At 42.5% G+C, this 23,289-nt stretch overlaps 1 protein-coding gene across 3 annotated transcripts in view; it reads left to right on the top strand.

Annotated features, from left to right (window-relative positions):
- Positions 1–23,289, top strand: part of DNAH5 (dynein axonemal heavy chain 5) — a 319,273-nt gene that overhangs the window by 66,810 nt on the left and 229,174 nt on the right. For all 3 annotated transcript variants that reach the window (XM_085001716.1, XM_085001717.1, XM_085001715.1), the window contains 4 exons: positions 12,784–12,918; positions 17,094–17,178; positions 19,073–19,233; positions 21,507–21,728. In XM_085001716.1, the coding sequence (XP_084857842.1) occupies positions 12,784–12,918; positions 17,094–17,178; positions 19,073–19,233; positions 21,507–21,728 (603 nt within the window). The remainder of the gene's footprint in view (positions 1–12,783; positions 12,919–17,093; positions 17,179–19,072; positions 19,234–21,506; positions 21,729–23,289) is intronic.

Genomic DNA, 23,289 nt, shown 5'->3' with positions numbered 1-23,289 from the left:
CCTAAAATAATCAATGAAAAAGATTTTAAAAATAATATACAAACTATAAATCTCTATTTAACCTTAGTCTGGAACTATTACTGGACTGATACCATATTATAATTAGGTTATTGTAATATAATAATTGACCTTATTCAGAATACAGACGCAAATAACAACCAAATAGACCATAAACTCTATGGGTTTAGAAAAGACAAGCCATATATCCTTTTTTTTTTGTCTAATAGACAAAAATGCTTTTCAATGAAAAAAATTGAAATAATTCTGTGTATATTACTGACTTATTGAAAAAATATAGCTCAGGAGTTCCTGTCATGGCTCAGCAGTAACCAACCCAGCTAGTATCCATGAGGATAAGGGTTCGATCTCTGGCCTCGCTCAGTGGGTTAAGGATGCAGTGTTGCCATGAGCTGTGGTGTAGATCACAGACAAGGTTTGGATCTGGCATGGCTGTGGCTGTGGTGAGGGCCAGCAGCTGCAGCTCCCATTCGACATTCGACCCGCAGCCTAGGGAACTTCCATATGCTGGGAGTGCGGCTCTATAAAGAAAAAGAAAAAAAAAGCAAAAAATAGCTCAGATATGATGTCTGCCTTCTTTCTGCTTTTCCATAGATGATGAATGCTTAGTGCCAGCTTCCAAGCATGCAAGGGGCATGAATTCCAGACTTATCATTTTTATATTATTATTCTTGTTTTTCTTTCCCTCCCTAAAATTATTATTATTATTATTTTTTTATTTTCCCACTGTACAGCAAGGGGGTCAGGTTATCCTTACATGTATACATTACAATTACAGTTTTTCCCCCACCCTTTCTTCTGTTGCAACATGAGTATCTAGACATAGTTCTCAATGCTATTCAGCAGGATCTCCTTGTAAATCTATTCTAAGTTGTGTCTGATAAGCCCAAGCTCCCGATCCCTCCCACTCCCTCCCCCTCCCATCGGCAGCCACAAGTCTCTTCTCCAAGTCCATGATTTTCTTTCCTGTGGAGATGTTCATTTGTGCTGGATATTAGATTCCAGTTATAAGTGATATCATATGGTATTTGTCTTTGTCTTTCTGGCTCATTTCACTCAGTATGAGAGTCTCTAGTTCCATCCATGTTGCTGCAAATGGCATTATGTCATTCTTTTTTATGGCTGAGTAGTATTCCATTGTGTATATATACCACCTCTTCCGAATCCAATCCTCTGTCGATGGACATTTGGGTTGTTTTCATGTCCTGGCTATTGTGAAGAGTGCTGCAATGAACATGCGGGTGCATGTGTCTCTTTTAGGTAGAGCTTTGTCCGGATAGATGCCCAAGAGTGGGATTGCGGGGTCATATGGAAGTTCTATGTATAGATTTCTAAGGTATCTCCAAACTGTTCTCCATAGTGGCTGTACCAGTTTACATTCCCACCAGCAGTGCAGGAGGGTTCCCTTTTCTCCACAGCCCCTCCAGCACTTGTTATTTGTGGCTTTATGAATGATGGCCATTCTGACTGGTGTGAGGTGGTATCTCATGGTAGTTTTGATTTGCATTTCTCTTATAATCAGCGATGTTGAGCATTTTTTCATGTGTTTGTTGGCCATCTGTATATCTTCTTTGGAGAAATGTCTATTCCTCCCCTAAAATTAAACTATTTTGCTGATTGACTTTGTTGATCTTTAGGAAAAACCCTTGAACTGTTTATGACAGTCTTCTTGACCTAATTTCACCTGATTGCAAAGCTGGTTTTCAGTGGAGACAAGTTCTCTCCCTGCTGCTGGGATGTGTATTGTTTGTGTTTTCACCTTTGTGTGGATGCCATGGAACACTGTTGCTCATCACATTTCAGATTGCTATAGATTTCTCTAAACCATGATTCTCGTGAGCGTGGAGACTGCATGTGGGGGAGAGGGCAAGCAGGTCCCCTGCTGAGAGACTCCCCAGGGAGAGGCCCTTGTTCCCCTGGGGGTGAACTGCAGAAGCCAGGACAGATGAGAACCTTTGCTCCCTGATACCTTTTGAAAGGTGAAGGATGTCAGTGTTGTTATTCTTTGGCAAAATAACCAAACCGGTTTCAGTATCACCTTAATCAGGCCCAGACGTGTTTGGCCCCATGAACACATTTCACAGGTACAGGTCCAAACAGTTTCCTTGGAGCGACAGGTGAATGGCTTTAGGATGTAGCTGAGAAGGGGATGGGTTATGCCTGTGAATGCCTAGCTGAGTACTCCTGAGCCTGAATGAGTGAACAGCCATATTTAAATTACATCACAGCCAGACCCTGGGAGAATGTGACTCTAGGTGCAAAATCCATCCATTCTTCTAGTATCTGTTGAATGCTCACGTTGTGCCAGGTGCTGTGTCCTCAGTACAGAGGGACGAGCACTTTCGGGCCTCGTGATGTTCAGCTGAAACTTGTCCTTCTTGTCAGTTTTTGCACGACTAGGGAGAAAAGGCTAGAGTTGCAAGGAGCCCAGATTTATGCCCTTGGACTTTTGGTTCTACCTCAGGTGAGAACCTGGTAGCACTCGTCAATCATGACCAAGTCTTAAAATGCTTTCCTTTGGAGTAGGGTTCTCAGGCTGGGCTGCCACTGAGCCTGCCAAGGGAACTTTTGGGAAATACCAATGCCAGGGCCCGACACTGGACAAGAGGAGTCAGAGTTTCTTAGAGGTGGGAAGCAGGTGCTCAGCATTTTAAATCTCCCATGTGATTCTAATGAGCATCCACTTAAAGCACAGAGATTGTGATGAATAAGGGAGGTTTTGGAATTTCACTCCTGTGCCATATAAATGTGAATGATGACATTATATATATATTTATGTGTATATATTATGTATGTTATATATTATATGTATAATACTATATATTAAATATTTATGTGTGTATATTATATATTATGTATATATATTATATATTATATGTATATATATCAAATATTTATGTGTATATATTATATATTATATATATTATAGTGTGTATAATATATTATGTGTATATATAATATATACTAATGTGTATATATTATATATTTATGTGTATATATATTATAATGTGTATATATTATATATTGTGTATATATATTATATATATTATTTGTATATATTATATATTATGTGTATATATTATATATTGTGTATACATATTGTGTATATATTATATATTATGTGGATATATATTATATATTATGTATATATATTATATTGTATAAATATATTTAAATGTGTATGTATATAAAATATATATATTTTTTGTAGCAAATGCATGAAAACCATTTGAATTATATGGCCCTTGCTGCCAGAGGACTCCTGAAATTCCACAAGAAAGGCCTTCCTGGTTTTGGAGTAAAAACCTTGTAGGGTTGGGGAAAGACAAAATACATGACCACGTGAGGGCCCACTAGGCCTCGATCAGGTCCAGGAATTTGGTGTGTAGAGAATGATTCTAAGTTAGGGTGTCGGTGGTAGAATGTTGGGGGAAGGAGGTGGTAATGATGGGGATACCCCTTCTGCAGGTTTGGGGTCAGCCTGGATGTCACATCTACATGTAGTAAAAGAGAAAGAGTGATCTTTTCTTTACTTGGAAAGGATGACAGATAAGGGAGCTGGTGAATGGGGAGATTTAGGGGCCCTAAATAAACAAGATTCTAGCACTTACTCTTAGGACATAAGAAAATTGATGGGACTTTCTCTGTTTAAGTGCTCCTTCTTTGCAGTGGAGGGGAGTGCGGCTCTTGTTAAGTAAAGGAGGATGGCTCTGTAGCACCTGCTGTGAGTGGATTAGCCAGCCTGGAGTGTCTTTTCCTTCCAGGAACCACTTTGTTCAAGTGCTCTTAATGCGGGAAGGAGGTCCAGTGAAAACTCGAAAACTCAGCAGCTGTGGTCCTCGACCTGGAGTTAGGAAACAAAAGGGGAGGAAGCCTTGACAAGTACAGTTAGGAGTGGGGTGTTGCTACATTGTGCCTCTTCTGGCCAATTAATGAGCAGGTTTGGATGGTCCAGGAAGTATCTCAGAGCATAGTCCCTGGAGAGAGAACGGCCCCCGAGGGTTACTACTGGAAGACCAGAAGCGAGGCTTTTCTTTGTTGGAAGACATGGAAATTGGGTTAACTTGGTGAATGAAAGAGAGGGCTCTTTCATTTGTAGAAATGAATAGGAGAACAGCTTCCCTCAGTTTCTGTAATTCAGCACATTTAAATGGGATGTAGGCTAAGTGAGGTTAGTTATGTTTGCTGTGAGTTGAAGGAGAGCTATAATCCATACTAATGGTGGAATTTCATGCAGTGCTTTATGCACGATTCATAACAGCATGGAAGACCCAAGAGCTTATTGACTGAATTCTGCACCTGCAATCATGGACGCACATGGAGCTAGAATAATTTGCTCCAGCCCTTAGTTACTTGAGAATGACTTGTAACTGATAAACTTGGTTTATCATCCCCTGATGAGATCTTAGTTGAGGCTCTGCTAGGTGCCAGGCACTGTTCTGGGCACTGGAAATATTACAAAAATAAAAATTGTGGAGGTGATACTCTTATGGGAATCATGAGATTCAGGTGATATTTGTTTTATCTCCTTAGAAGATAAGCAAGATCAGGTTATATAGATGGCAGACAAGTGAATTAAACCAGCCTGGGCCATTTGAGTATCCTTAAAAAAAAAAAAAAGGAAAAGAAATACATATTTTACTAGTAGCCAGACATTTTAGCTAGGCATGCACTTTGACTAATTATGCCTTCTGCTCATGGATTTGCCCTGATTCAGCCACAGTTGGGCAAAATGGAGTGAAGTGAAGCTAATGGACCTAAGATGATCAAACCCATGTCCTTGGCCTCTTTAGCACTATTTCATCAGGTGATTAATTACCTCTTGGCTTGCGATTGATATTGAGAGCCAAAGTGAAATTGTCTCAGAGATATTTATTTTGGTGATTTAAGACAAGGAGTTTCAGCTGTAATCTGTAGACGCCACATTATTTGCAGTGATCTCCAGTGGGGGTTTAAATCTGTGTCATACTCTGCTGTGTTTGTTACATGGCTATAAACATTCATATACAGGAGTTCCCGTCATTGCTCAGTGGTTGACGAATATGACTAGGAACCGTGAGGTTGCAGATTTGATCCCTGGCCTTGCTCAGTGGGTTAAGGATCTGGAGTTGTCATGAGCTGTGGTGTAGGTTGAAGACTCGGCTCAGATCTGGCGTTGCTGTGGCTGTGGTGTAGGCCAGCAGCAACAGCCCATATTAGACCCCTAGCCTGGGAACCTCCATATGCCATGGGTGCGACCCTAGAAAAAGGCAAAAAGACAAAAACAAAAACACTCATATATGTAAGAGAACAAAACACCCAAATTGAAAAACGGAATGCAAATCATGCAAAAATAGGCAACAGACTCTCATGAAAACAGATCTCTTTCTCAGACTCAGACCTGCAATGGGGCTAGTTGTGTTGCCTAGAAAAACTTTTTTTATATATATTTGACTGTAGCACCTATTCCTTGCCCCACACTCTTCACTGTGCAAAGGCATCATATGAGGACCTTGCATGAACGGTATGACGTAGGTAAAAGTGAAGTTGTCCAGCAAGGACTGGGGGAAGCATGGAGCCCAGGCTGCCAGGCAGGGAAGCCTGAGTCCTGAGGATGGGGTGGGGCTTTCACTTTGCTGAGACGCAGGAGTGCAGTGGGCAAGTTGGACACTGGGCATGCCAGATGGAAACCAGCTAGGCACCAATCCATCCTGGCACTAAAATATTACTAGTATAACTCAGAAAATGGTGCCAGTTAACTCCAGTCTCCACCCACAACTTCTTCTATAACCCATGCAGTGCAAATGGGGTCTCTTCCCAAGAGTCCCCTAGAGAACCCTTGCGCAAATTTAGAGAAATTTAGAGAAAAGAACGTTTGTAGAATACCAATTTGAATGGATAGAACATTCCAGTTGCCTGGAACACACCAGGTCTTGGCCTGGCCCTGCAGACACACCAGCGCTTGAAGTCCAGCCCCGTGACTTACTTAGCAGTGTGCTCTTGGGAAAATTGTCTTGATTTCCTTGTGTGGAAATAACAATGTCTGCTTCATAAGGCTTTTGTGACAAACCTGTGCACAGTAAATAAATGATGATTAGCAGATCCACAGTTAGCAAGCAACCAGGGTAAAGAGAGCAATGTGTATCTTGATACCTTCAGGAGGGTCAGGGGCAAGGATGTCCTTGCTCAGCCACAAAGGGGCCGGAAGACCTGACAGCCCTATCCACCATCCACTTCTGGTTGCCAGTAACATCTGTGGGGTGGGCCTGGATATGAGAGAAAGCTGCCGACAAGACGAGCCTTTCTAAAAATGGAGGGAATTTTAAACATTTGTACAATGAAAAAAGTCATGATTAAGAGGTTTTGTTTTGTCACCTGAATTTTGATGTCCAGGGTCAAAGTCTTTGTCGTGCCATTTTAATTCTTGTGATGATTGTCTTAGTATTATCCTAAGACTGTACCCAGTTTAATCTTTGCACATACCTTTCAAGTTTGGACTTCCACCTGCATTTTGTAGATGAGGTAACTCATGGAGTTGGGGATTATAACCTGAAGCCAAAATGAAATGTGTGTAGTTAGTTCATGCACAGTTTATGTTCATGAACAAGTGGACCTGGGTTTGGTTCTATAGAGTTAAAGGCAAAGGTTAGCATATTAAAACAAATTGGAAGGATGGATTTGTCATGAGAAGAAGTCACAGAGCTTTGGTATGAAAGCTCATGGCATTGGGTCTTTGTTGGGACTGGTGTTTTAACATCTCTGGTCTTTTGTCTGTATTAACTTTTTTTTTTTTTGTCTTTGGTCTTTTTAGGGCTGCACCTGCAGCATATGAAGGTTCCCAGGCTAGGGGTCTAATTGGAGCTATAGCTGCTGGCCTACGCCAGAGCCACAGCAACACCAGGTCTGAGCCGCGTCTGTGACCTATACCACAGCTCACAGCAATGCCAGATCCTTAACCCACCGAGCGAGGCCAGGGATCAAACCCACAACCTCATGGTTCCTAGTCGGATTCGTTTCCACTGTGCCACAATGGGAACTCCTGTATTAACTTTTGAAGCAACCAGAAGGAGCCCAAACGTTAGACAAGGAAGGGAACTTAGCTGCCTCATAGTCCAACACTTTGATTTGGGAGTTGCCGGCCCTGAAGCCTGGAAGGGTTAAATGACAGTATCGAGGTCTTAGAATAGTGGTGGTGCTGGGGCTGGACCCCACTCTGCCACCATGGCTCATTTGTGTACTTGACATTGCCCCACCTTGAAGTCAGCCCTTGTTTATTGGGGGGTAACATGGGAGTCCCTCTTTCATTCCAAGATGATAGTAATATTTCTTGTCACCAATTTGGAGAAATGTTTTAAATACTGTTATAGATTTCCTTGGATATTGAATAGGTTTCTGGCCATCCTTCTCACCTCATCAGTTGGTGCTTGCTCATGCAATGCCAAACAATTTTCATGTGATTCTTAGAAAAAAAATTCCATAGTTTGCCTTTTGCCTTTGTCATCCCAGTTTTCCCTCTCTTTCCAAGTGTCCTAGATGTTTCAAAGGCCATCAGGACTACGCACTTCCAACTGGTCATCTGACTCTTTGCTGCTTGCAGTTCCCTGGCAGCCAGGAAGCTGCAGGTTTAAGTTTAGGGACTGACAATGCCCTGATCCAATCACCAAATATTTATTTTTCATTATTGACTTTTCTGTCATTGTAGTAAAATAATAAGGCCCCCACTGTACCAGGATACCTTAGACTAAGGTAACGGAAGTAGAAGTAGACAAACACTGTGCTCTTTCATCTACATGGCACTGGGTTTACTTCATATTACCTGTCATTAGGAGATAGAATAATCAGTTTGTTCAAGAACACATTCAATACTTAACATGCTTTTATTTTTATTTTTTGTCTTTTTAGGGCCACAACCCTGGCCTATGGAGGTTCACAGGCTAGGGGTCGAATCGGAGCTATAGCTGCTGGCCTACACCACAGCCACAACAACACCAGATCCGAGCCTCCTCTGCAACCTACACCACAGCTCATGGCCATGCCGGATCCTTAACACACTGAGCGAGGTCAGGGATTGAACCTGCGTCCTCATGGACACGAATTGGGTTCGTTACCACTGAGCCATGACGGGAACTCCTGAGCTGTATTTTTTTCAATAAGTCAGTAATGTAAACAGAATTATTTCAAGTTTTTTTTCATTGAAAACATTTGTGTCTATTAGATTTGTTTCCCCGGAGCCACGATGGGAACTCCTTAACATGCTTTTAAATACCACTCTGAAAACATTTACTTTAAAAATGCATTGATAATTTGCTTTGTATATATAAAATTGCTTTGGAAGTTTTTTCCTCTGTGGTATTTAAGTAATAATAAAATAATTAGTGTTCTGTTCTAGAGGCCAGTTTCTCCTTTCCTCCACTAAAACATATATAATTTTTCCTTTGGAATCCTATAAAATCGGGTCCTAGTATAATGTGTTGCCATGGCAGAATCTTATAGAAGTTTCTATATTCTTTGGAAGCCTTCCGTTGGTTTACATCCTGATGTTTTGGTTCTCTAGTTTTTATTTTTATTTATTTATTTATTTATTTTGTCTTTTTGTCTTTTTGTTGTTGTTGTTGTTGTTGCTATTTCTTGGGCTGCTCCCGCAGCATATGGAGGTTCCCAGGCCAGGGGTCGAATCGGAGCTGTAGCCACCGGCCTACGCCAGAGCCACAGCATCGCGGGATCCGAGCCGCGTCTGCAACCTACACCACAGCTCACGGCAACGCCGGATCGTTAACCCACTGAGCAAGGGCAGGGACCGAACCCGCAACCTCATGGTTCCTAGTTGGATTCGTTAACCACTGCGCCACGACGGGAACTCCTAGTTTTTAATTTCTTTCTTTTTTTAATTAATTTTTTCTTTTTTTTCAGGGCCGCACCTGCAGCATGTGGAAGTTCCCAGGCTAGGGGTTGAATTGGAGCTGCAGATGCAGGACTACGCCACAGCCACATGCCACAGCAACACAGGATCCAAGCTTCATCTGTGACCTAGGCTGAAACTTGGGGCAATGCTGGATCTTTAACCCATTGAGTGGCTAGGGCTCAAAGCTGCATCCGCACGGGCAGTTTGTGCACGGTTCTTTATGTGCTGAGCCACAATGGAAGCTCTTGGTTTTTAGTTTCTTTTTGGCTACATGGCATTTGCCATCTTTTCAAGTTATTGATTTGTTCCTGGACTCCTGACTCCCCTGGGTGCCCACCGAGTCTTCAAGCTGCTGAAGCCATTTAGTACAAACCCACAAAGGTCACTTTGAGAAAAACCTTTTTATCCTCCCTGCCAAGAACGTGGAAAACAGTCAAAGAACAGGACATTTTCCTGGTTTTAGCCACTGCTGAAAAGAGATTTAAGTTTACTTCTCTTTGGAGTTCCCGTCGTGGCTCAGTGGAAATGAATCTGACTGGGAACCATGAGGTTGTGGGTTTGATCCCTGGCCTCACTCAGTGGGTTAAGGATCCCGCATCACCGTGAGCTGTGGTGTAGGTCACAGACATGGCTTGGATCCTGAATTGCTGTGGCTGTGGTGTAGGCCTGCAGCAACAGCTCCGATTAGACCCCTAGCCTGGGAATCTCCATATGCTGCAGGTGCAGTCCTCAAAAGACAAACAAATAAAAAAATAAAATAAATTTACTTCTCTTTGATGTTTATGGCATGTATACTTTGTGTTAGGACCAGTGTTAGTTCCTTATTTAGGGAAATAACAAGAACGTAGGTAGATTATTTATTTATTTTTTAAACCTTAACCTCTCCCTCCTCCTCCACCCCCACTCCCACCCTCAAGCACTTCTCCCAGTCAGTTCCTTCAGGTTTGGGAAAACGAATGTAAATTATCTAGGGCCTTTCAATCACTCTGAAGTCCCCAGATTTTTCCTCTTTATTTTTCTTAAGTCTTCCGTATCTTAAAAAAATATTCTCCTTTGACTTTAAATTCCCCCATCTACTAGTACCACATCATTTTCCTTTATAATCTAGATTCTAGGCAGAGTAGTTTATATTCAGTACCTTTACATTTCTCTTTTCCCAATCCTTCTTTTTTTTTTCTCAAGTCTGCATCCATTTGCTTTCTGTCCAGCCAATGAAATTATTCTAACAAGGATTACTCTGTGATCTATTGCTGTGTAGCGAAGCTCACTTAATGGCTTAACTACTATCCATTGTCTGTTATCTCTTGACAGCTATGTATTATCTGTCTTTTTTTTTTTAGGGCTGTATCCATGCCAAATGGAGGTTCTTAGGCTAGGGGTCCAATCAGAGCTATAGCTGCCAGCCTACGCCACAGCCACAGCAATGCAGGATCCAAGCCACGTCTTCAACCTATACCACAGCTCATGGTAATGCCGGATCCTTAACCCACTGAGCGCAGCCAGGGATCGAACCCACAGCCTCATGGTTCCTAGTTGGATTTGTTCCGCCGCTGTGCCACGAGGGGAACTCCTGTGCTATCTGTCTTGATTCCGTGGGTGACTGGGCTCAGCTGGGTGTTCCGTATCATATGGCATTGGCTGGGTTGCAGTCATTTGTGGGCTTACTAGGTTGGAATGTCCAGGGTAGTTTGAAAGTTGATGTTGGGGTGTCAGCTAGGAGACTGGCTGGGCGCGTCAACCAGGATGCCTTGGTTTTTCCCCATGTGGTCTCCTGATGTGGTTTGGACTTCTCATAGCGTGGTGGCTGGGTTCCAAGATGTGTTCTCAAGTGCAAAGACAGAAGCTGAAGTTTCTTAAGGACTAGTCTAGGAGGTTTTACAGTCTCATTTCTTCCCACATTCTTCTGGTGAAAACTGGTCACAGGGCCAGCCAGATTCAAGAGGAAGAGAAATAGAGTCCATCTTTCAGTGGGTTAGAGAGCTGCAATTACAGGAAAGATCTGGCCCATCATGACTATTTGTTGTATTTTTCCTCTAATAACACATCAAAGAAATTCCCTGGTGGCTCATCGGGTTAAGGATCTGACCATTGTCACTGCTGTAGCTTGGGTTTGATCCCTGGCCCCAGAACTTCCACATTCTGCAGGTGCAACCCCCATCCCCCCAAAAAGTAATACATTGAAGACTTCTTTTTAGTTTAACACAGACTATTCCAACCTGTGTAACAGCTGCAAAATACTTAACAATATGGATGTACCATTTTACCATTGGTGGATATTCAACTTCAAATTCATGTTTTGAATTAAGTGTACTCTCTCTACCGCTAACCAGTAGCTCCTACTAGGAACAGGAAAGGTAATCCCTCTGGATCTTTCTTGTGTTCAGCAAACCCTAAATGTGTATGAGCACTATAGAGGTCGACACTACTCAGCGACCTCAAGAAAACTCACAGCCTGGTTGGGCGTTGTGGCTGCTATGGGGGCATCGTATTTATGCAGGGGTGTTAGTGGGTCTTCAGAGAAGGAGCAAAACGGAGGATCCTCCCTTTAGCCCAGGGCTAAGGTTGGGAGGGCGTAGAGATGCAGGAAAACTTTTAGGAAGAGGTCGTTTGAGCCTAGCGCTGAAACCAAGTTGACCAGACTCCCTGGGATATAGGCATTTCTGCACATGCAGGGGCCAAAAACCATAGCCAAGTACAGCAATTCTGGAAACCACAAGGCAGGCCGGAGGGCTGAACTACAAAGAACTACGAAGGCATACTAGGAAATGAGAAGGAAGTCAGCTCATAAAATATCTTAGAATGTATAAACGTTATCCGAAGTCCACTGAGAGTTACTAAAGAGTTTCAGATCAGGAGAGGTGTTTGGTTGTCTGTGCTGCATCAGAACATCAGTCATCTGGTGAAAGTGGTTTGGAGTGATGCAAGCCTGGAGGCAGGAGGGCCAGGCAGGTGGATTGTGGTGGCACTCCCAGAGCTTGGGAATGACAGACCACTGGGAATGTGGATCTGGAGCCCAAGGGAAAAATATAGGAAACATTTTATAGTATAATATAAATAGAAATTTAGGGAGTTCTCATTGTGACTCATTGCGTTAAGAACCTGACATAGTGTCCAAGAGGATGCAGGTTTGATCCCTGGCCTTGCCCATTGGGTTTAGGATCTAGTGTTACTTACTACAGGCTGTGGTGGAGGTGGAAGATGCAGCTTGGATCTGGCGTTGCTGTGGCTGTGGTGTAGGCCTGCAGCTGCAGCTCCCATTTGACCCCTAGTCTGGGAACTTATATATGCAGCTGCAGCCTTAAAAATAAATAAACAAAGAAATGTGTACATATGTTTGTATGAGCAGAGCACATATGGAAAGATGTACTTCAAATTGCTGAAAATGGTTACGTTGAACTTGCTTTATTGGAATTAATAGTCAACAAGTAAAAAGTAAGTAACAGTATTCAGAAGTTAATTTTAGGACCAGTAACTAACCTGTAGACAAGCAATAAACATAGGAAATAGTGTAGAAAAATATGTTTACAAAAATGGGGATCTTTTTTTTTTTTTGGTGTGTACCTGTCAAATGCTTATACATGCGTAAAAATAAGTCTGTGAAGATTTAAAACAAAATGTTAACAGTAGTACTGTTTGGTTGGCAGGTGATTTTTATTTCTTCTTTTGGCTTACCTGTGTTATGTAATTTCAAAACAATCAGCACATCTTATTTTTATAGAAATAACAATTTCTAAAAATAGAAGATAGTGCATAAAAACCGGCTCCACTGAGCTGTTTTCTGAATACCTAAGACATGAAAAAACGGCAATAGAAGGAAATTGTTGCAAAATGAATCCACTTGTGAACAGCCTTTTCCATCTAACATTTTCATTCCCTTCTTGTAGCAAAGACTGAAGGAAGAGAAGGAGGCCAAGCGTGCGCGTTTGGATGGCAGACACGACTACTTGTTTGGGATTGTAGCGTCCTGCGTGGATCTGAACAAAACTGAAGTGGAAGATGCCATTCTCGAGGGGAATCAGGTGCGATGCATTTGAATTCTCACTGCCTTGATCATGGCGGGCACAGAGGGGCCAATGGCAGGGCCTGTGCTGGGCCTTAGGGGAGGGTGTCTGTTTTAACATGGACGGGACTCCGTTCTGAGTCCGTACAGGTGGTGACACAATGAGCTTAGGGCTCTCCAGCCCCATGTTGAATGGGGTCCTTAAAACTGCTGTTTGATTCTGACAGTGGTGTCTGCAGCTCTCACCATCCAGTGGAGCTGGGATAAGGTGCCATTTTTGAACTTGATGTTGGAGAGCTAAATCTCCTATCTGCTGCTGACTCACCTTTTTTCCTTCTTTCTTTGTTTGTTTCTTTCTTTCTTTTTGTTAAAGTTTATCTTGTTGTAACCAAGAAGATTGAATTGTGCCATAGTTTTCTGGCTTTGACTTTCGTTTGGAAGCTGAATCTGATTTCTTTTGTTCCTGACCTTGACTTCCACATTCTGCCGTGATTTCCTGCCAGAGCTTAGGAGGGATGATTCCGCTGGTGATTTGATCTTGGATGGGGGAGACCAAAACAGAGGATGATTTAGTTTCCTGGGCAAAAAGGAAGACATACCAGGAGCCCTGTAATGTTTCCTAATTTTTTTTTTTAACTTATTAGGCATAAAAAAAGAAATAAAGAAAGGGAAGGAAGGAGGTGCTTTTCATTGACAGGGATGTCACATTGTCAGTGATAGGTCGTAAATGTTTAACCACTAGTTTTGGGCAAGGGGGTGGAGGGGAGGCACTAGTTTGAACATTTGCTGATCTGTGGTATAAATATTCCCACCATGGCTGAGTCCAAACTACCCACATAATTTACTAAACATGAGCTGGGAAGAGCTGTGATCAGTTGGCTGTCGTGTGTCTGATGGAGCTGGCTCCAGCTCTCTGCTGGCTTTGTCCCTTCCTGCTCTGCCACTTGGGTAGGGCTGATTGGAGTCAGTGGAACAATTAGGGGTGGATAACACTACAATAGTTAAACTACAGAATGAATCAATTAGGAATTGACAAAATATCCTTTTCTCTTTCTCCTCCTCCTCATAGCTAACATTGATTATTATCTATTATCCCAGTTAATCATCATAATACCAGGACTGTAGATAATATTATTCCCCCACAATGGAGGCATAGAAATTCGCAGAGCTGATTCAGTCTTAGAGAAAGAATGCAAGCGGAATAAGTGAACGAAATTTCCAAAGTGTAGGCATTCCAAGGCAAACTCTGAGTCACATTCAGGACTCAGAAATGTCAGAACCCAGAGGCTTAAAGATATTTTCCTGGCTCAGTCTTACAGAGCCTGAGGTCCTAGAGGGGCAGGAGTGTTAATATTGGCCGTGATGGAAGTACCTTCCCGCCACATTCTTGACTTGAAAGTTAATCTCGATGAGTGCATCCTACTCATCCCCCTGGCATCTTCAATCAAAAAAATGTAATGAAGAAAGCAGGACAACTTGCTCTTACCTATGTATGATGGTTTTCTTTTTAACATGGTAGAAGTTGAAGGGGGCTTGTTTCCCTCACACTTAAATTTTCAGGCTATATTTTATCCTTTAAATATTTTATTTTATTTATTATTTGTCTTTTTTTTAAGGGCTGCACCATGGGCATATGGAAGTTCCCAGACTTGGGGTCGAATCAGAGCTGTAGCTGCTGGCCTACACCACAGCCACAGCAAGGCCAGATCCGAGCTGCGTCTTCGACCTACACCACAGCTCATGGCAATGCTGGATCCTTAACCCACTGAGCAAGGCCAGGGGTTACTAGTCTGCATCCTCATGGATACTAGTCAGGTTCGTTTCTCCTGAGGCCTGATGGGAACTCCAAAAATTTTATTTTAAATTACAAAATATACACGACATAAAATTTATCATCTTAATCATTTTTAAGTGTATAGTTTGCTAGTGTTAAGTACATTCACATTGTTGTGCAACCAATCTACAAAGCTTTTTATTTTGCAAATAAAATAAACTTTGTCCTTTAAACAACAACTTCAATTCTCCCCTCTCCCTAGGCAAATGAGCCATCCCCTGGCCTACTTTCTGTTTCTATGAGTTTGACTACTTTAGATACATCATATAAGTGGAATCCTGCAATATTTGCCTTTTTGTGACTGGCTTGTTTCACTTAGCAAGATGTTTTCAAGGTTCATCCATGCTATAGCATGGGTCAAAATTTCTCTCTTTAAAGGCTGAATAATATTACATCATATGTATATACCATATTTTATTTATTTATTTATTTATTTATTTATTTATTTTTGTCTTTTTGTCTTTTTAGGGCCATACCAACAGTGTATGAAGGTTCCCAGGCTAGGGGTCGAATCAGAGCTATAGCCACAGGCCTAGCAGCAATGTGGGACCCGAGCCATGTCTGCAAACTACACTACAGCTCATTGGCAACGTCGGATCCTTAACCCACTGAGCAAGGCCAGGGATTGAACCCACGTCCTCATGGATGCTAGTCGGGTTTGTTAACTGCTGAGCCATGACGGGAACTCCAGCACATTTTATTTATTTATTTGTCTGTTGATGAACAGTTGGGCTGCTTCCACCATTTGGCTATTATGAATAATTCTGCTTTGAATATGGGTGTGCAAATATCTCTTCAAGACCCTGCTTTTGATTCTTTAAGACCCTGCTTTTGATTCTTTTGATACCTAGAAATAGTGTTACCAAGAGTGGGGTCTGGCTGTTCGCTGCTCTAAAGCCATTAAAGAGGCAAGGCTGGTAGAAAGGAAATTTTGCTTTATTCTGGAGGCCAGCAACTGGGGTGGGGAGAGGATGGACTTGTGCCCAAAGGCCACCTCCCCCCCGCTGACTATCAGTGTGCAAGACCTTTTAAAGGGGAGTTTTAGGGGTGTATGGATGGAAGGAGGGCTACATGCCGAAACAGCACAGTTAGCTCTGACACTCACCTTGAAATTGGTCATGCGATGGTCTGAACAGCATCATCTTGATTGTGTTAAGTGCAGTTAATCTTCAGGCCCCGGGAGTGGGGGGTTGTTTCCATTTATGTGAGGTGAGTTCTCAGAATTGTGGCGGCTCATGTCATGGCTACAGTCTGTTCTTCATGTAGTTAACGTCTTCCACCTGGTAGGTAAGGGTTTCAGTGCCTACAAGACAGCTCAAAGGCTATGGCTCAGAATATTATTCATAGCCCTTGAGGAGGAACTAAAAGTCCTTGGCTTTTTGGTCACTAAACTTTATTATTTTGTCCTGTTTCACTGCTTTCCTTTGTTTCTACATTTTATCACTTCTCTGATTAAACTTATTCTTTGGCTAAAATTTTTTCTGCAGACAAAAGGCAGGCAGGGGACATGGGGGGGGAGGTGAGGGCAGGGGAAGGACCATAGGGTCCTGCTCTGTTTCAGTAGAATTGGCTAATATAATAGTTTGATTGTTAATTTTTTGGGGGAAGCTGCCGTACTGTCTTCCACCGCAGCTGCACCATTTCGCATTCCCTCTGACTGGGTTCCAGTTTTTCCACATCTTCACCAACATTGGTTATTTTCTGGTTTATTGACAGGAGTCATCCCAATGGGTATGTAGATTTTGTCATTTATCTTCCTATTGGAATTCAAAATTGGCCTATTGACTGTTTTAAAGAAGTGCTTCCAGTGGCAGCAGGCCAGTTGGTAGACCTCATGGATGGGGCTAAGTTGCTATAGGGTGGAGTATATGTAGTCATATATGTTCTCATCATGGCAGATTTCCGTGGTTATTAGAATTATTAGAATTTAATATTTATTAGAATTTAATAGTTATTAGAATTTAATATTACTTATCTATAGTGTGTTAGACTGGGTTTTGAAAGGTTTGTTCTCTCTTTCTGATCTGCATCTGAGTGAAAGTGGAACACTCATCTATATTTATATATGCCTTTAATAATAGCTCAGCACTTTAGGAAATTAGCCAATATGCAGAGAAAGTCTCTTTTCAAATGTGCATATGTAGCAAATATTTTTATGATGAGTCGAATCACTTCTCTGAATTTAATTTACTATGGTAAGATGTTTATTCTTTTGTAGTTTTTATGTAAAAAAAAATCCCTTCTATTTGGTTTGCGTAAGCTGCATTCTTGTCTGAATAAGAAAGGTGATAGTAAATGCTGATTTAAACCTGGTTTCTGAATCAGAACAAAGTCATTACCTTGTCTTTCCTTTTTCTCAGATTGAAAGAATTGATCAGCTTTTTGCTGCTGGAGGTCTCCGTCACCTCATGTTTTACCATCAGGATGTGGAGGTAGCAGAAACAGGTATCCACATTTGATGTGACATAACCCAGAAATGTGTCATTAGACCTGTCCAAGGATGGCATAAAGCAGAGGGCCACTGTGATCACTGACTTGTACCCTGGGGCCTGGGGGGGTGGCGGGGAGAACAGGTGGGGGATTGGTGAGGTGTAGGTGGGTGGGCCCCAGTGGAACATATTCTGTTTCTACCTCAAGCGAAAGACAGATAGTGTAGCCTAGTGGTTCTAACTTAATCTGGGATATTTTGTCTTCCTTTTCAGGCTGTGTTGTAACTGGAGAACAATAATTTATGTTTTGAGACTTCCTTTCCTTGCATGTTAGTTCATTCTTTGCAGTTATGTTCTAGAACTTCTAGGCATCTATTTTTTCTCTATGTCTTTTTTCTTTTTTTTGCTTTTTAGGGCTGAACCAGTGGCATGTGGAGGTTCCCAGGCTAGGGCTTGAATTGGACCTGCAGCTGCCAGCCTACACCACAGATCACGGCAACTCTGGATCCTTAAACAACTAAGCAAGGCCAGGGATTGAACCCATATCCTCATGGATACTAGTCAAGTTTGCTACTGCTGAGCTACACTGGGAACTCCCTATATGTCTTTTTAACATAGGAATCGTTGCCAATAAGCATAACAGGAATTTTCCAGTTAAATATTACATCATGTTTATTTTCTACTCTGATTCAGATGTATAATATTGAATGACAAGTTTAGTCATTTTCGCTTAAGAAAAACTTGCAAATTTTGTGTAGCTTCAACTGGCATATCCCATTTTGCTTTAATGTGAATTAATATAATTTTAAAACCAAACTAGGGACATAAACAAAGCTATTATGATATCATATGCAGTCCTTTTATGACCTTTTGAAGAAAGGAAATATAGTTATTTCTCTTGGCATAGATTATGATCATGCTTTTTTTGTTGTTTAAAAACTGAGGAAATTATGCATGCATATTCTAAGTGACTGGCATTTTCCCGACATTATCTGTTTGATATTTTGTGTTTAGAAAAGGCGTTACATTTTGAGTGAAAAATCAAAACAAGATAGAAATTTCGAATTCTCTCCTAGAGTACAAAACTTAAGCTCAGGTGAATGCTAAGTTCACTCATGAGCTTTGTACTGGGTGAAGCTAGCCTTTGTGTGTGAACCTTATGTCAAACAAGAAGGTTTCACGGGATGTAAACATCAATGCAAGCTCGGTTTTGTTCCCCACTTTCCCTTTAAACCTTTTTCAGTAGAAGTAGCTTTTCTTCTGACCTTGGAATGAAATTCAGACAACCCCATGACTTTTCTGGATATTCTTAGATAAGAAAAACTCCTATGGTTGCTTCCAGTTACAAACACAATCTCAATTGAGAAACTATAAATATCCAGTTGATCAAAACGAATTGATCCAAAATTAAATTTCCTTCACTCTTGGTTCCTCCCATCCGCCCCCCTCGCCACCGCCCTGCAGCAGGGGCCTCTGAAGGTTGGTGTTTGCAGAGAGAGAGGATCATATGGTTCTTTCTTGCTTTCTTTTTTTTTTTTTTAAATTAGGGCTGCACTGTGGCATATGGAATTTCCCAGGCTAGGGGTTGAATCGGAGCTGCACAGCAACACAGGATCAGCCTCGTCTGCAACCTGCACTGCAGCTCTTTGGCAACGCCAGATCCTTAACCCACTGAGCAAGGCCTGTGCTGCAGAGACACTGCTGATCCTCCTGCGCCACAGTGGGAACTCCAAAGCAGATCCTTTGAGATCCCTTTAGGGCTCAGGCTAGAGGTTGTCCAAGTGGTGGAGCTTCTAGGGCTCATGGGTGAGTCAACAGGACAATATTTTAACAAGGAGACTTCCTTCTAAGAGGTGGACCACAAGAACTGTAAATAGCTTCCGTAAACTAACATTCTTTTGCATTTGTAGGACAACTTGGCTCTCTGGGAGGAGTAAATCCTATTTCTGGAAAGACTAAAAAACCTAAGGTGTTCGTGACCGAGGGAAAAGATGTTGCTCTGACTGGGGTTTGTGTGTTCTTCATCAGGATCAACCCTTCCAGGGCCATCACCCCTGAGAACATCCATCGGGTAAGGGGCAATGACGGTCCTTTATCTCCAGTTACTCAGATCCCTTCGTAGGGAGACATCCGTTGTGTCTTTAATATTTAAAACTACTTTCAAAGAAGTATTATATTTTATTTTATTTTTTAAAGTTTTATTGAAGTATAGTTGATTTACAAGGTTGTGATAATTTCTTTTTTTTTTTTTCCTTCTTTTTAGAGCCGGACCTGCAGCATATGGAAGTTTCTGGGCTAGGGGTCAAATCAGAGCTGCGTCTTCAACCTATACCACAGCTCATGGATCCTTAACCCACTGAGTGAGGCCTGGGATCGAATTTGCATCCTCATGGATACTAATTGGGTTCTTTTTTTTTTTTTTTTGTCTTTTTGCTATTTCTTGGGCCGCTCCTGCGGCACATGGAGGTTCCCAGGCTAGGGGTAGAATCGGAGCTGTAGCCATCGGCCTACGCCAGAGCCACAGCAACGCGGGATCCAAGCCGCTTCTGCAACCTACACCACAGCTCACGGCAACGCCGCATCGTTAACCCACTGAGCAAGGGCAGGGACCGAACCCGCAACCTCATGGTTCCTAGTCGGATTCGGTAACCACTGCGCCACGACGGGAACTCCTCTTTTTTTTTTTTTAATGATTTTTATTTTTTTCCATTATAGCTGGTTTACAGTGTTCTGTCAATTTTCTACCATACAGCAAGGTGACCCAGTCACACATACATATATACATTCTTTTTCTCACATTATTCTCCATCACGCTCCATCACAAGTGACTAAATATAGTTCCCAGTGCTATCCTGCAGGATCTCATTGCTTATCCATTCCAAAGGCAATAGTTTGAATCTAATTGGGTTCTTAACCCCCTGAGCCACAACGGGAACTCTGGTGGTGATAATTTCTACTGTGCAACAAAGTTATTCAGTTATGTATATACACACATCCATTCTCTTTCAAATTCCAAAGAAGAATTTTAAAAGCACTTAAAGCAAGCAATTAAGAGGATATGTCGTTTAAATCTGTTAAGTAAGGGTACTTAATATTCAACTTATTAACAAAAATTGATACAACATTGTGTGTGTGTTTGTGTATATGTGTAAAACAGTGAGGTCTTTCCTTTTTAAAAAAATTTTTATTTTTTAATATATTTTTGTTTGCTTGTTTTGGCTGAGCCTGTGGCATGAACAGCACAGTTGCAACTCCAGTCACAGCAGTGACAAAGCCAGATCCTTAACCTGCAGTGGCTCCAAGGGAACTCAGGTCTTTTAAGAAGAATCTCCCATACATAATTTTTACTTATTTTTTAATTAAGTAATTTAAAACAATTATTTTTAAATTAATTTTAAATTAATTAAATTTACTTAATGGCAAATTTCTTATACTTAAAATAAGATTTATTAAAGTGGATATACTCTTGGGGTTCCCGTTGTGGCTCACTGGAAACTAGTATCCATGAGGACACAGTTTTGATCCCTGGCTTCGCTCAGTGGGTTAAAGATCCAGCGTTGCTGTGAGCTGTGGTGTAGGTCGAAGATGCAGCTTGGATCCCTGGTTGCCATGGCTGTGGCATAGGCTGGCAGCTACGGCTCCGATTAGACCCCTAGCCTGGGAACCTCCATATGCTGCTGGTGCAGCCCTAAAAAGACACACACGCACACACACACACACACACAAAGTGGATATACTCTTGAAAAACACAGATTTGAACTGTGTGGGTCCATTTATACGTGGATTTTTTTTTTCTGTAGTGAATGCTGTAGTTCTGTATGGTCTGTGGTTGGTTAAATCTGAGGATGCAGAACCAGGGATAAGGGACCGTGGATATGGAGGGACAACTCTAAGTTATACTCAGATTTTCTGACTGAGAGGAGGGTGGGGGCCCATAACCCCTGTGTTGCTCAAGGGAGCTTTCCCACAGCTCCTGCCTGTTTTTGAGTCTCTGCTGAAATTCAGGTGATGGTGGCCGACGCCCATGCTATCCCAAGGAAGACATTCCCTGAATAAACAGCCTTTCCTTGTCTCATTTGGTTGATTTTTCATTTAATTCCACAGGATATTTGGTTAATGAACAGCATTCAGAAATGACTCAGTAGCTAGGTTGCAGCGGAAGATAGTTTTTTTTTTTTTTTTTCCACACCCACTGCATGTGGAAGTTCCAGGGCTGGGGATTGACCCGTATCACATCAGCAACGGGAGTCATTGCAGTGACAATGTTGGGTCCTTAACCCTCTGCACCACAAGGGAACTCCTAAAGATAGTTTTTACAGTAAGGTTCTCCCGATCGTTTTCCAGGAGGTGAGCTTCAACATGCTGGACACGGCTGACGGGGGCTTGCTCAACAGCATGAGACATCTGCTGTCTGATATCTTCATTCCAGCTCTCAAGGCCACAAGCCATGGCTGGGGTGAGCTCGAGGGGCTTCCAGAAGCATCCAGTGTTCGGCAGGAGTTCCTTGGCTCCCTGGAAGGCTTTGTGAACACCCTATCCAGCGCAGAGGAGAGTTTGAAGGAGAAGGTGAGGAGTATGCCACTCTTTCAAAAATCTCGGATGGTGAACAAATCAACTTAGAAATATATACTGTTTTTCTTAGAGGGTCTTGATTCCACTACCTGGAACATCTTAAAAAAATTTGTGGACATTTTTATTGCCCCCTTAAGATGTGGTGGTGACTGGATTTAAATTCTGGTAATTTGAATGATGAATGCATTATGGGTTCCCTAGAAGTGCTGGCCACGATGGAGGGTTTTACTCTGTATGGCTGATGTTGTACTTCGAAGAGGAGAGTGTGAAGTGTTTGTGGTATTGCTCAGCAGTCTAGAAGGAAAGGAATTTGGAACCCTTGCAGTGTGGTGTGTGTGTGTGTGGGTGGGGGGATGGGGTCGGGGGGTGATGGCGGGTAGGGATGGGAGGAAATCTTGAAGAAGTGGGAAAAGGAGAGAAGAATCAACATACCTGGTCCAGCCAGGGACCAAAAGGACCTTTGTTTTTGTTTTTGTTTTTGTTTTTTGCCTTCTCTAGGGCTGCTCCCGCGGCATATGGAGGTTCCAGGCTAGGGGACCAACTGGGGCTATAGCCGCTGGCCTACACCAGAGCCACAGCAACGCAGGATCTGAGCCGCGTCTGTGACCTACACCACAGCTCACAGCAATGCCGGATCCTTAACCCACTGACCAAGGCCAGGATCGAACCCTCAACCTCATGGTTCCTAGTTGGATTCAGTAACCACTGCGCAACAACGGGAACTCCCCAAAAGGACATTTAAGAACAAGTTTGGCAGGAATTCCCATCATGGCTCATTGGTTTACAAACCTGACTAGTATCCATGAGGACACAGGTTCAATCCCTGGCCTCACTCAGTGGGTTAAGGATCCAGTGTTGCCATGAGCTGTGGTGTAGGTCATAGATGCAGCTCAGATCCCATGTTGCTCCGATTCGACCCCTAGCCTGGGAACCTCCATATGCTGTGAGTGTGACCCTAAAAAGACAGTTCCCCCAAACAAAAAAGAATACATTTGGCACTTGTGGGATTCTTTCACTTCCATAAAATGTGTACCTTCTACCGTAAGCCTGGGTCAGTGATTACTTGAGGTAGAAAATAGTGGATATGTGACAGATGACAGCCCAGATCAGGCCTAAGTGGGAGACAGAGAAATGGATCCCATGAGACAAGTGACAGTGCAGTGCTCACTGCTCTCCAGGGAATACTGAGACCTTGTGGGACCTATTGGGATGTTGGCAGAGAGGGAGGCGCTAGGAGCTGAGGAAGTGTTGTCCAGTCAGGGGCAGGATGATTGCTGTCAACATCTGAGTTACATCTGAAATTAACTATCATGCAGGCCATACTAAGTGCAAGTGGAACCGAATTAAATATTTATTCTGCTAAAAAGAACAACTCTTTCCTAGGGTTCCACTTCATACTGGGGTGGCAGTATTGAAAAAAGTGGGGTGAATCCTCACCCAGGAGGGAGGCAGTGCCACTTCATGAAGCCCTCCTGAAAAGCCAAGGAGATGTGGCAGGTGGAAGGTGCAGGCAGGGAGGGGCTTGAGATTGGAATTTAGAGACTCACAGGGCCAG

The sequence above is a fragment of the Sus scrofa genome, chromosome 16 (genome assembly GCF_054392235.1).
Source record: "Sus scrofa isolate SSC_HxYL_T2T_F1_AM1 chromosome 16, Sscrofa_HxYL_maternal_Yorkshire_Landrace_v2.0, whole genome shotgun sequence".
NCBI lineage: Eukaryota > Metazoa > Chordata > Mammalia > Artiodactyla > Suidae > Sus > Sus scrofa.
The sequence above is the reverse complement of the archived record's forward strand: the minus strand, read 5'-3'. Positions and strand labels throughout refer to the sequence as shown.